The 13,887-nt window shown below is 62.6% G+C and overlaps 1 protein-coding gene across 1 annotated transcript in view; it reads left to right on the forward strand.

Moving 5' to 3' along the window:
- Positions 1-13,830, forward strand: part of ADAMTS7 (ADAM metallopeptidase with thrombospondin type 1 motif 7) — a 57,584-nt gene extending 43,754 nt beyond the window's left edge. Inside the window, exons 14-24 of the mRNA XM_033415687.2 lie at positions 581-701; positions 1,928-2,172; positions 2,435-2,576; positions 4,786-4,912; positions 5,338-5,551; positions 5,877-7,256; positions 8,234-8,386; positions 8,854-9,027; positions 9,109-9,255; positions 10,277-10,439; positions 12,822-13,830. Coding sequence (XP_033271578.2) covers positions 581-701; positions 1,928-2,172; positions 2,435-2,576; positions 4,786-4,912; positions 5,338-5,551; positions 5,877-7,256; positions 8,234-8,386; positions 8,854-9,027; positions 9,109-9,255; positions 10,277-10,439; positions 12,822-12,985 — 3,030 coding nt within the window. The 3' untranslated portion in view covers positions 12,986-13,830. The remainder of the gene's footprint in view (positions 1-580; positions 702-1,927; positions 2,173-2,434; positions 2,577-4,785; positions 4,913-5,337; positions 5,552-5,876; positions 7,257-8,233; positions 8,387-8,853; positions 9,028-9,108; positions 9,256-10,276; positions 10,440-12,821) is intronic.
- The last annotated feature ends 57 nt before the right edge of the window (positions 13,831-13,887 follow it).

Below are 13,887 nucleotides of genomic sequence, written 5' to 3' on the forward strand. Positions count from 1 at the left end.
CATGTCACAGGGTTAAATGCAGTCATTTAACAGGGCAATTGCAGGGCCGTGCAGGCCTCAGGGCCTGGCAGAGAAAGCGTCAGTGTTTGCTGACAATACTTAGACTTATTTCCAGCAGTATCAGTGCCACTCCCCCTGCCCATGTCCTCAGCACTTTCTTTCCTCTGCTCCTGGGAAGGGAAGCCCCTGGGCGTGGAGGCCTGTGCTCTGGGGAGGACCAGCAGGGAACACTGATTTCTGCTTCGGGGAAATTCCTGTCCACGCTGGTCAGGAGCGCGGGTGTGCCAGCTCCCCCTGCCTGCTGTGGCCTTTTACAAAGCTTCTCCCGTCTCTTGTCTCATGCGATCTCACAGCACACCTTCCCGGTGCAGGTGGTTCTCCCTGTTTCACATCTGAGGAAGCTGAGGCCCAGAGAGGTTGAGGGGTTTACGTGGGGTCAGAGGGCACAGCTGTGGTGGGGCCCCCGCTCCCTGCTCCGAGCTCTCTCCTCCCCACCCTGGCAGGCCCCCGAGGCTGGTGCCAGAGAGGGCTCGCCGCCAGGGGCCCAGCACCAGGGGGCTCCCCTCCCCATGTGTTGCAGAATGTGGGCTGCGACTTCGAGATTGACTCGGGTGCCGTCGAGGACCGCTGCGGCGTGTGCCACGGCAACGGCTCCACCTGTCACACCGTGAGCGGGACCTTCGAGGAGGCTGAGGGCCTGGGTATGGGTGGGACCCCTGGTGGGGGGCAGGGCACTCTTGACCTGGTGACCCTTCCTTGTCTCCCTTGAGCCCTGCCCACGGCCCCCATGGCCAGAGATGGGAAGCAGGGAAGCTGCCTTGCTGGGTCTAGGATCCTGGCAGGAGTCAGGGCACCCAGGCCCAAGTGCAGAGACCTGCCTTCACAGGGAGTCCTCCTGCCCCAGGGACCACAGCCTGGGCTTATCAGGCTTATGAGTGGCCTTATGAAGCTTTAGAGACCCCCCAGCTCCACTCACTCGCCTCAGGGCCTGTTTTGCATCCATTGCTTAAGTGCCAACTGTGTGCTAGGTGAGGGAGACACAGAGGTGAAGAGCTTACAGTCTCACCTTTTGGTGTGACAGATGCAGTGGAGGGAGGCCCAGAGGGCTGTGAGAGCCCTGAGGAAGGAGGTCCTGACATGGAGAGGTCAGGCAAGACTTCCTGTAGGAAGTGGAATTTAGCTGAATCATAAAAGACTCAGACGAGATGGGGAAAAGCATTACACATGGAGGAAAGAGCTTGTGCCCACCCAACAAAGCCTGGAGGCAAGAAGGAGCATGCTCTGTCTGGGGACCTATCTATAAGAAAGGCGGGGATGCCATAAGGCTTTGACTGCTCGACCAAGAAGCTTAGATTTCAGCCCCAGAGATGCAGTCCAGTGTGGTGGTTAAAGCTCAGACCTCAGAGCTTGATTCACTTCCCAGCAGAGCCCTGGTGCAAAGTTATGTAACCTTTGTGTGCCTCAGTGCCCTCGTGTAAAACGGGGATAACAGTAGTGCCTACGTCATAGGGTTGTTACACCTGCAGAGTCCTCAGGGTAACGCCAGGCACGTGATGGGTACTACTTAGTGAAAGAACAAAAACAGGCTGTATAGGTATGAGGAGGATATCCCAGGGGAAAGGCCCAGTCAATTGGGGTTTTTAGAAAGGTCATGCTGGCCCCAGGTATAGGGGATAGGCCCAGCCTTGTGACAGGGAGACCAGCTAAGGTTTCCCAGAGAAGGGTGGTGGGGCATGGGGCAGGGGGTAGGATTTGAGCCCTTCTGAGGCTTTGGTGATCTGGGACAGATCTAAGTGGGGAACCCAGAATCAACGATGGAATCTTTGGCATCGCCAGGCAGGGGCAAGTGGCAGGAGAGGTGAGGGCAGGCAACAGCTAACCCTCTTACCTCTTTGCACCACCTGTGCACAATGTCCCTGGCCAACAGGGTATGTGGACGTGGGGCTGATCCCAGCCGGTGCTCGCGAGATCCGCATCGAGGAGGTGGCCGAGGCCGCCAACTTCCTGGCCCTACGCGGCGAGGACCCGGATAAGTACTTCCTCAACGGTGGGTGGACCATCCAGTGGAACGGGGACTACCAGGTGGCGGGGACCACCTTCACATATGCGCGCACAGGCAACTGGGAGAACCTCACATCCCCGGGTCCCACCGACGAGCCTATCTGGATCCAGGTGACCGCCTCCTGGGGCCCAGGCTGGGGAGGAGCAGAGGTGGGGTCCGTGGCTCCCAGCCGCATGGCAGTCACAGAGCCCGGCTCCGGGCCTGGCCCTACTGCTGGGGCCTCTGCTTCGGTTTCCCCAGCTCTAGAATGGCTCCATGGTGTAGCCCCAGGTCCCAGAGGTGGCTGAGGTTGGCTCCTTTAGGATGGGTGGCAGGGCTTGGCAGAGGGAGAGGACACCTCATGCTCACGGAGGCCCCCCCCGCCTGCCCCAGCTCCTGTTCCAGGAGAGCAACCCTGGGGTGCGCTACGAGTACCTCATCCACAGGGAGGCGGATGGCCGTAGCCAGATCCAGCCCCCCGAGTTCTCCTGGCACTATGGGCCCTGGACCAAGTGCACAGTCACCTGCGGCACAGGTGAGGAGGCAGTGGGCGCAGCTCCTGCCCAGCAGGGCCTGTGTCTCTGGGCACTGATGCCTGGCTTTAGCCTCTGGCTCATTGCTTAGTTGCTGGGCTGCTGTGAACTTGGAATGCTGCTTCTGGGCCTCAGTTCCCCCATCTATATAATGGGGCTAGCAATGGCCCCATCTCATAGGTCCACTGGGAGAGGAAACAAGGTGAGGCAGGCACAGCACGTGGTGCTTGGCGAGCGCTCAGCGTGTCTCCCCCAGAGAGGCACCAGCTGCCTCTCCCTCTTCTCACTGCTCAGCTCTGGCAGGTCCTGTGCCCGTGGTTCTGCCCCATACCTGGGATCTGACCCCTTCATCCTCCCAGAGCCTTACCTGCATCTCCATCAGGACAAGCTCCTTCCTCTCCTCTAGCTCCTGCCACAGACAGGCTTCCCCAGGCCCCCCTCCTCCTCGGTGCCCTCCCACCCTTCCTGGGAGGCCCAGAGCCTGACACTCCTGGGCTGCTGGCCCAGGAGGGCTTCCCCAGTGAGAAGGGGGAGGGGGGAGGGAGAGAAGGAGGAGGGGCAGGGGAGAGAAAGAAGGAGGGGGAGGAGGATGGAGTAGGACAGGGGCAGGGAGGAGGGAGCTGGGACGTGACAAGGATCTCCCCAACCAAACTCTGAGCCTCGTAGCCCAATGGCCTATTCACCACATTTACTTATTCCTTTAAACTCTTCATAAAATGTGTAGCAATTTGACTAACTCTCAGCGCCCCCCCCCCCGCCGTGGCTTCTTCAGTCTCCCTTCCCCTCCCCCTCCCCCTCGGTGTCCAGGGGTCTCAGTATCAGGAATCTGGGACAGAGACATTTGAACATTCCTTGAAATGCTATTATGATGACAAATGAACACTGACCTACTAAAGCTGGGCAGGAATCTTCAAAAGCTATTAAAGGCATCCTACCCCGTATGAGTTAAATTTACAAATGTGAAAACAAATACATTTGATGAACCAGACACTGGGAAATTGTCTTTCAGCAAATCGGTGGCTTCCCACGTGGCCAGAATAGGAATGTGTTGAGTGGCAAGTGGCAGGATCCTGATGCGTGGTAGCTGGAGCAGATAAGGGTTTGCTTGGCTTCGGCAGTAAGAACCCCCAGGGAGGGTGCGTAGTCCACCATGGCTGGATGGCCTGCCATGTTTTTAGGGACCACTCTCAGCCCCACCTTCCCCTCATGTGTCACAAGATAGCACCCTTTGCCCAGGCTTCTTGCTGGCAAGAAGAAGAAGGGGCAAAGGGCTGACTCTCGGGAAGGACTTGTGTCTTTTTCTCCCGGGCACGACTGTGTCCCAGACCCCCTAGCTGCACGGGAACTACAGTGGGGAGTGTTTTCAGCAGGTCCCATTGTTACCTTGAACAAACCCTGCGTTCTATTAGGAAGGAAGGAGGCGGGTGGAGGGGAGACTGGAGGCTCAGGGCAGGGGTGAGTCCCCCCTTCTGTGCCATAGGGGGAGCAGGGTGAAGGCAGGGCCCGTTGGAGTTGGTCCTGCCGCTAGGCCTCAGCGGGCGGTGTGGGGTGCGTGTGGAAAGGGAAGAGCAGGGCTCTGCAAGGGTGCAGAGAGCGACAATGGCAGGGGGAGTGAAGGACAGGAACCGCGACCAAGCGAGTGCCGGGGCAGGGGGTGGGGAGTGCTGTGAGCTGGTGAGGAATGCCTGACTGGGAGGTCTGACGGATTTCTCCTCCAGAATTTCTGGGCACTGATCCTGTTGGGAGGAGTGTAGACACTGGAGGTGGTGCTAGGCCGTGGTTGGATTTGGCACTGGTTGCACTCTTACCACGCACCAGGCACGGGCTGAGCCTGCACGTCCGTAAGCACGTTATCCTCACACCTGGCCTTCAAGGCAGGTGTTATCGTTACTCCCACTAACAGATGAAGACAGTGAGGTTCAGAGGGGCCAAGTGAGCTGCCCAGGCCTCCCAGCTAGGAAGCTGTGGGGCTAGAGCCCCCGCCCACTGAACCTGCACACTCTGCTGCCTCCCTAGGGGTGGGGGTGACGGCCAGGAGGACAGTGAGGTGGGGGCAGTGGGGGCCTGCCTTCAACCTGACAGAGGCAGTGAGGCCCTGTTCTGGAAGGGATCTGAGCAGAGTGGGGTAGAGCTGTGTCTCTGGGTGCAGCGTGGCTCAGGCAGGGGGCGCCCTGAGTGCCAGGCCCAGGCTGAGCCCTCATGGCCTCCCAGGGATGCAGAGGCAGAGCGTGCGCTGCATGGAGCGGCAGGCGGGGCCCGTGGACGAGAGGCACTGTGAGCCCCTGGGCCGGCCCGATGACCGTCAGAGGAAGTGCAGCGAGGAGCCCTGCCCCGCCCGGTGAGCCCACCAGGCGCCTGACTCCCAGTGTCCCTCATCAGGGCGCCCCTGGGAGGAGCAGAGGGAGCTGGGCTCTTAGCCTTCCTTCCCAAGGCTGAAGCCCCAGCCCCTGGTTGCCCGCGACCTCAGCCTGGGCCTGGGTTCCCCTTCAATAGCCAGCATCAGCCAGGGACATGCCTGATCGCTCGTGCTTGGGTCCCTGGATGTGAACACGGGCCTTGGGTCTTGCCCAGGTCCCCCAGGGGTGAAGGTGGCAGGAGCAAAGGGTACTGTGCCCGGTCACTGGGCTTTGGGGGCCAGGGGGCCATCCCAGGCTTGGAGCTCTGGGAACTCGTCCCCTGGGCTTAGGCCCGACCCTCCCTGAGCCCTGAGTGCCTGGGAGTCCAGGTGACTGCACGCTGACGCTGCCCTTGTGCCCCCCACAGGTGGTGGGCAGGTGAGTGGCAGCTGTGCTCCAGCTCCTGCGGGCCTGGGGGGCTCTCCCGCCGGGCCGTGCTCTGTATCCACAGCGTGGGGCTGGATGAGCAGAGCGCCCTGGGGCCACCTGCCTGTGAACACCTGCCCCGGCCCCCTGCCGAAACCCCTTGCAACCGCGATGTGCCCTGTCCGGCCACCTGGGCTGTGGGGAACTGGTCTGAGGTAAGCAGCACGATGGGAGGGGGCCCGCCCCCAGCTCTGCCATCGGTCTTGGGCTACAGGGAGGCAGAGACAGCCTTTGGGGAGCCCTTACTGCCGGGCACTGTGGTGGGAGGGGCCTGGGGCATTCCAGGTCCGGCCACATCCCCAAAGCCTCAGGGGCTGGGATGCCCTGGCCAGCCATGGCCACAAGTCATGGTCTCGAGCTGGTCAGGGCGAGAGAGGGCTGCCTGGGGCCCTGTACACTGACACTGAGCAGTGAGCAGGGTACCTTGCCAGGCCCCAGCTTCCCCTGGCCCTGAGCCCCTCACCCTGGCCTTCCCTTTAGTGCTCTGTGTCCTGCGGCCCAGGCAGTCAGCACCGAAGCATCCTCTGCACCAACGACACTGGTGTCCCCTGCGCTGAGGACCAGCGGCCAGCAAGCGAGGCCACCTGCCTTCTGCCGCCCTGCCCGAGGGCCCTGGACGTGCTGGGCCCCGAAGGCTCAGGCAGCGGCTCCTCCAGCCGCGAGCTCTTCAACGAGGTCGACTTCATCCCTCACCGCCCAGCCCCACGCCCTCCGCCCCCCTCGTCAGCCAAGCCGGCTGGCATGGGCAACGCCATCGGGGAGGAGGACCCTGAGCTGGGCCCGCCGGGGCCCGTGTTCGTTGACGACTTCTACTACGACTACAATTTCATTAACTTCCACGAGAACCTGTCCTACGGGCCCTTCGAGGAGCCTGACGCAGACCTGGCAGGCACAGGGGATCGGATGCCCCCACCCCTGAGCGGTGCTGCCGAGCCTCCTGTGGGCACCCCCATGCCCACCACAGAGCCTTCTGGGCCTGAGGATGAGGGGGCACTGGGAGATTGGTCCCCTGCTCCTTGGCCCAGCCAGGCTGGCCGTTCCCCACCCCCACCCTCGGAGCAGAGCCCTGGGAACTCCTTGGTCAATTTCTTATTTGAGGAAGATGCCCCCGTGGGAGCCCCAGACCTTGGGCTCACCAGCTTGCCTTGGCCCCCGACTTCGGTCAGCGTGGAGACGCCTGCCGCCCCTGGGAGCCAGAACGGGCTCCTGGGAGGGGGGGACAGCCACAGCCAGCCGCCGCCTCCCTGGTGGGAGAGGACCAATGAGGTTTCCGAGGACAGCGAGGAAGCCTTGGGCCGCAGAGCGCCCCAAAGACCCAGCCCCACGCTGCCCCCCTCGTCCCCCATCAGCACCTCCCACTCCTTTCCTAGTCCCGACACAGTAGAGCTGTGGACGAGTGGCACCTTGGCCTGGGAACCAGCACTGGAGGGTGGCCCGGGGCCTGTGGACAGTGAGCTGTGGCCCACCGTTGGGGGCGCTCCTCCCACCGCCAATCTGCCAGACACTCAGGGTACAGACAGTGCCCTGGAGCCCGGGACTCCCACCCTTCCCACCCCAGGCCTGGCTCTACAGGACCTGCAGACCCTGGCGATGCCAGGAACCTTCCTTCTGAAGGCTCCGACCGGCCTAGGGCACGCGCCTTGGGTGACTGCCCTGAGCCTGGGGCCCTTGGGCCAGCCTGAGTCCCCCAGCCCTGAGACGCCCCTAAGCCCTGTGCTGCTGTCCACACCAGCTCAGGACAGTCCGGCCAACGGCAGCCGAGCCCCTGGGCCTCTGGACCCCAGCCCAGCAGAGGAGGGGCCCCCCGTATACCTGCTGCCCGTCAGGAATGCCAGCTGGCAAGTGGGGAACTGGAGTGAGGCAAGTGGTGCAGGGGTCGGGGTGGCCGGGGGGTGGAGCAGGACCTCACTAACTTGGTCTCTTCCTCTGAAAATGAGCAGAGCAGGATATAAGCCTTGTCTGTCCAGCCTCCTGGGTGGGTGGGGATTAGGGAACTGACAGCCCGTGGTGAGTGGAGGCTCTGTGAGGTGGGAGGAACTTTGCCCCAGCTCAGTCATACTGCCCTCCATGTGCCCCTGGGGCTGCTCTGCCCCATTGGGCCTCAGTTTCTCTTCTGAACAGTAGGGTGGGGCAAGGGGGCCTGTATCCCTAGGGTCCCCAGAGGCTCATTCCTGAGTAGCACAGGGGGCCGCTGGGAGGGCAGGGCAGGCACAGATGAGGGGCAGCCAGGGGGAACGGCCCTCTCATACTCTGGCTTGCATGCTTCCAGGGACAGGGAGCTCGCCCCAGGCAGCTGTGTCAGTGGGGAAGCCTCCTCCCATGGTCCCCAGGCCCGGCGGGGCTCAGCCTGGGTCCCCCAGGTGCTGTGCAGTTCCTGGCCACCTGGTTCTCCCCTCAGGGCTCCACCAGCTTTGTCGGGCCTGTGAGGGTCTGAACTGCATGGCAAGAAGCTGTCCTGTGTCCCTTACCCCACCCCAACGTCCCCAGGTTGTTACCATAGGGGAAGTGAGCTGCTTCTGTTCAGATCCCCAGTTTTGGTGTGGGAGGGACAGGTTGAGGCCCAGTGAGGAACCCAGACTTCCTTCCCAAGTGATTCTGGGAAGCAGCGAGCCTCGTCAGCACAGCCGGGCCACCTCACACATGTCTCCTGTAGCAGGGACAGTTGGTTGCCAGGGGATTTGACTTTTCATCTTCATGGTCTCCTTGGGAGGTGGGTGGAGGAGCCCATTTTGCAGACGAGTTAACTGAGGCACTGGCGGGTCCCTCTCACCTGGCTGGGGGGCTGGAGGGTGCAGGGATCTGCCCGGCCCTCATGGGCACTGCGTCCCTGCCCCCAGTGCTCTACCACCTGCGGTCTGGGTGCTGTCTGGAGGCCCGTGCGCTGCAGCTCCGGCCGAGAGGAGGACTGCACTCCCGCAGCCCGGCCCCAGCCCGCCCGCCGCTGCCACCTGCGGCCCTGCGCTGCCTGGCACACGGGCAGCTGGAGTAAGGTGCGTGAGGGAGAAGGCGGGCAGCGTCGGGGCACGGGGTGGAGCTCTGGGGCCCGTGGCCTGTGTTTGGGGTCAGCCATAGCCACCGGGGGTGGGGGTGCTCTGTGCTGCACATCTTCGTACTCTGATTTCTAGCCTCTGGGATCATTCCATCTGTGTGTGGTTCAACCTGCCCCACTCCCCTTCTCTCACTGGTTGTATCCTTTTCTCTCCTTTCTGTCACCCTCGGGATTTCACTTTCTCCTTTGTTCCACTCTTTCTCCATCTGTCCCATGCCGGGGCAGCCCCTAGCCACGCCACCCGCCGCCCAAGGCTGGTCAGCCATGGCTTCTCCCTGGGGCCCTTAAGGGACTTGCCGCGGGTGGGGGTGAGAGTGCCCAACGCTCGCCCTGCCACAGCCCTCACCGCATCCTCGTGTGCGTGCACGTGGTGGTGGTGTATCCACACGCGGGACCCTCGGCCTCCAGTGCTCCCGCAGCTGTGGCGGGGGTTCCTCCATGCGGGACGTGCAGTGTGTGGACACACGGGACCTCCAGCCGCTGCGGCCCTTCCACTGCCAGCCGGGGCCTGCCAAGCCACCTGCCCGCCGGCCCTGCGGGGCCCAGCCCTGCCTCAGCTGGTACATCTCTTCCTGGAGGGAGGTGAGGCCTGGGGATCTGGGATGGGAGCGGGGGTGTCCTCAGAGCCTAGCAGTGCCCAGACCCCTTCCCCGGCCCTCCTAGTGCTCCGAGGCCTGCGGTGGTGGTGAGCAGCAGCGTCTGGTGACGTGCCCAGAGCCGGGCCTCTGTGAGGAGGCGCTGAGACCCAACAGCACACGGCCTTGCAACACCCACCCCTGTACGCAGTGGGTGGTGGGGCCCTGGGGCCAGGTGAGCCGGCGCGGGGTTTCGTGCGGGGAGGACGTGCAGAGGGGGCACTCATGTCAGCAGGCATCCATCAGACCTTTGTTCACGCAGGGAGTTGTTGAGTGTGTCCTGTATGCCAGGCTCTCTGTGGTCCCTGCAGATACAGTGGTGGCCCGATGAGGTCCCCACCCTGCTGAAGCTTACAGCCCGCCAGGGAGACAGACTTAAAAAAAAAGGGATGTGCGCTGTGATGTCAGGGAAGGCCTTCTGGGGAGGGGACTTCAGAGCGAGACTGGAGGGGTTTGTGATGTGAAGGAGAGGCATACGGGAGCAGCAGATGCAAAGTCCTGGGGCAGGAGTGACAGACACAGGATGTTCAGGAGACTAAGCAAAGACCAGACTGGCAGAGGGGGTACGGGAGTGGCCAGTGAGGCCTCAGCTGGGCAGGACACTTCCTGCCAGGCCTGTTTGGGAATCTCAGTCCTTGTCCCACTGGCTGCTGAGGGACCCTGGGCAGGTTGCTTTACCTCGCCAGGCCTCTGTCTTCTCATCTGTAGAGTGGGGTTGTGAGCATTAGATGCTCCTCTCACACAGTGAGGCATTTAGCACAGGGCCTGGCACGATGTTGGCATAGATTAAATTTATTTTTACGGCTTTTTAAAAACATCAGACCCCAACTGATAAGAACAAAGCCTGACTTGGGATGGTGGGCCCTGTTTGAGAAACTTTCTCTCCCTTCCTTGCACTGCCCATGGGCTGCAGCAGGTCCTCCAGCCCCGGAGCCACTGCCCAGGCCTCTCAGGCGTGTCCCGTCCCGTGTGAGGGGCTGGCAGCTTCCCCCTCCGCTCTGCAGATGCAGTTCCTGCAAGCGAACACCTAGTGGCCTCTGGGGACAGGACCGACCCTCTGAGGAGGCTGGAGAGATGGGGCTGGGAACCATGAGCTAGGCTTCCTGGAGAAGGCAGCAGCTGCCCTGGGGACGCGCCTGGGATGCCCCCCTGCAGGGCTGGTAAGAGGATGCTCACCCCTCCCGCGCTCCCCACAGTGCTCAGCCCCCTGCGGTGGTGGCGTCCAGCGGCGCCTGGTCAAGTGCGTCAACACCCAGACTGGGCTGCCTGAGGAAGACAGCGACCAGTGTGGCCACGAGGCCTGGCCCGAGAGCTCGCGGCCATGCGGCACCCAGGACTGTGAGCTCACTGAGCCTCCGCGTGAGTGCCCCACCCGGCTGTCTGCTGGGCGGGGGGTGGGCAGGGTGGGCGGTGGGGAGATGGAGAGTCATGGAACCGTCCCCCTACAGCACTGGCTGACTGACAGGGAGCCACGCAGAGGCTGGGGCTGTGTTGGGGTCAGAGCCAAGGGGAGTCCAGCCCCGCAGGCAGCTTTCTTTAGCTCAGGGGTCTCAGTTACCCCCCGTTCCCAGAGTGAGGCCAGGGATGTTCCTGAAACTGTGTGGAGCTCAGGCCTGGGTGAGCCCCCATCCCCAGCTCTGGCCCGTCCATCTCCTGGCCAGAGGAGGGCTGCCCAGAGTGAGCAGTGTAACCGCATGAAGGGGCTTCCCGCCTAGGGTCCTGCTAGCTCCCAGCAGCTGGTGGCTTCCTGGCCAGCTGGGTCCTAGAGGAAGAGCTTGTGGCAGAGGTGGCTCTGGACATAGACACACACACACGCACACATGCACACACACGCGCGCACGCGCACACATGCACATGCACACGCGTGCACGCACACACGCATGCACACACACACACACGCACACACACACTTCCTTCCTGCAGCCCAGCCACCTCCAGCCACCCCTAGCCACCCCCAGCTGTGCTGAGCACAGGAAACTGGCCCTGGAGTCACACCTGGCCTCCCATCACCAGCTCTATGGTCTTGGGCTCCACTTCCCTGTCTTACGCATAAAGGGGGCAGACAACCCCCATCCTCATAAATGAGGTCTTGGGGTGAAGAGCCCAGGAAGTGCTCAGGGAAGGTTGGCTTCTTCCTCTCCCTCGTGGACACTATCATCCCCCATCATGAGGTCAGGAAGAACGCCTAGGCTACCTTGTCAGTCAAGAGAATGCAGCAGCTCCTATGCCTATCAGCTGTCTGACTCCTGCCCCTAGGCCAGAGCCACCCTAGGACAGAGTCCTCGGCCCTCTGGCATCCAGGGCCCCCAGGGACCTGCCGCAGTCTGCATCCTGTACCAGTGACTGGCTCCTTGGTAGCCCTTGGGCAAGCCCGGGCTAGCCACTGCCATCCCTTGCTGGCCACACCACTGGGAGGGATAGGCTTCCTGCCCCAAATCCCATTACCTCAAGGCCCAGCAGAAATTCCACCCACCCCAAGCGCCCAGCCCTCAGCATTCATCCAGCAAGCACCTCCGTGCCTCCTGTACACAGCCCCAAGGTAGCTGCTGGCACCCAAGCGAGTTTAAGGGTAGAGGCCAGCCAAGGAAGTGACTTGCATGCCGAGACCCTGGAGTCCCCAGGATGTTTTGATGATCTGTGGGGCTGTGTGGCAGGACGTTTGGAAAGCCTGGAAACTTGGTCATCACGGTGAGGCAGCTGACATAGCACGGCCACATCCGTTTGCCTGTGGAGGTGGGGTTACTGGCAGCGGAGGGAACTGGGGCCCCTTGAGAAGTTAAGTAACTTGCCTGAGGTCACACAGTGGGAACAGGATGCAGGTCTGCAGATGTGCAGGTTAGAGCTGCTGCTGAGAGCCAGGGTGGAGGAGGCTGCCCGTTGCCTCATGCCTTCTGCCGGGCCCCAGGGACATCCCAGGGACAGGGCTGCCAGTTGCCTTCCTGCTTCTCCTCCCCTGGGATGTCTGCTGAAGTGAGAGGGCCAGGGGGCAGCTGGGGGCTGTCACAGGCAGCGGGAGCAAGGCCGGGAGGCTGGAAGCAAGCCACTTCCCAAAATAGCTCTGATAAGCACAGGGCAGGAGGGCCCTCCAGGCCTCAGCCCCGGGCAGGCAGCCTCCCTTTGGCCCTCCTCAAGAGGCCTGGGCTCTGCTGACGGGCTGATGGCCCAGGCCACACCTGCTCTGTCAGGGCCTCGGTGCCGGGCCCGGCTGATGGGACTGTTCTCTGTGTGACCCGGAAGCTGAAGCTGAGTACAGCCCATGGCTGCAGGGCCAGGGAGGTCTGGCAGGACAGGTGCATTTGGGCAGGGGGTGTGGGGCAGAGGCCACTATAGGCTGGCAGGAGGCACCTGGGACTTCCGTTGTGTGCCAGGTCTTGTCAGGTCTCGCAGGGTCAGGGACCGAGAGGGGTGGCAGGCTTTCTGGCTTCTCGTGAGCACCTGAGGCGGTCAGGACTGGGGTCTCGGGGCCTTTCCTCTGGAAACCTGAGCCCAGCAGGGCCAGTTCTCCAGTCCTGGAGGCGGGGGCCTAGGCCAAGGGCAGGTGGGACAGGACAACAGCAGGAGATCTGTAACTCAGGCCTAGGGGAGCCCCTCCAGAAACAGGAGGCCGATGCTCTGGGGGTGGCTGCAGGTCTCCTTAAGGCCCAGCTAAAATCTCAGGGAAGCCCCTCCACCCTGGGTGCAGGTGGGAGGAGGGGGGCGGTTCCGGTGCCCGCCTGCTGGTCCTGACCGCCCCCCCTCCAGCCCTAGGCTGCGAGCGCGATCGCCTGTCCTTCAGTTTCTGCGAGACGCTGCGCCTGCTGGGCCGCTGCCAGCTGCCCACCGTCCGCACCCAGTGCTGCCGCTCCTGTCCCCCACCCGGCCGTGGTGCCCCCTCCCGCGGCCGTCAGCGGGTCGCCCGCCGCTGACCCACACCCCGGCCCCCCGCGGCCAGGATGCACAGCCAGACCGATGCACGGACCTCAGCGCCCAGCAGGACCTCAGTGCCCAGCACGGGCTGCGGTGGAGCCCCGCCCCTCGCGCCCTAATGGTGCTAACCCGGCCCCCCGACAGTGGCAGGCTGGGGACCCTTCCCCCTCAGAAAAGGTATTTTTTTATTCTAACAGTTTGCCTAACATTTATTATTATTATTGTCATTGTTACACATAAACAGGCATCTGCCGTTTCGAAGTACAGCTTGGCTTCCTCTTGGATTAGGGGAATTTCAAGTCAGAAACTACACCTCTGCTGCGGCCGACAGCATCTTTCCATCTGCTCCTCTGGGAGGCCCACAGGGGAGAAGGGAGCAGAGCCCATGTGGGCAGGAAGGCCTGAGGGAGCAGAGCGGAGGAGGGCTTCCTAGAGGCGGTGTGTGCAGGGCTTCAGACGGCCGGGTAACAGGCGGCAGGAGCGTTTTCTGGGCACCAGGCGCAGCCTGGCAGAGGCCCGGGGGTGCTGGTCCCTACTCACAATCCTTCCACACCTCCACTTCATGCCCCCTGCCCAGGCCCCCCAGCCCTTTCCCCCATGTCCCCACTCTGCGGTCTTCACCAGAGACTCGTGTTTCACAGGGATTGAGCCACACGCCCTTAGAGGAGCAAGGCCCATCTGGTCACCAGCAGGGACTGCCCCCTGGAGTGAACCCCATGGACACATCCCCGGCCCCCTCTGCTTCATCTGTTAACTCTTAACTCTTTATCTGCACCAAAGGGATGGAGGGAGGGGCTGTCTGGCCAGACACACCCTTCTCGGCCCCCACTTGTCCCTTTCTTTCATCTTCTCTGTACTCAGCGGTGGGGCTGGGCCAGTTGAGGCCAGGACGTACAGTGGC

The sequence above is a fragment of the Orcinus orca genome, chromosome 2, assembly GCF_937001465.1.
Source record: "Orcinus orca chromosome 2, mOrcOrc1.1, whole genome shotgun sequence".
NCBI classification, from domain to species: domain Eukaryota; kingdom Metazoa; phylum Chordata; class Mammalia; order Artiodactyla; family Delphinidae; genus Orcinus; species Orcinus orca.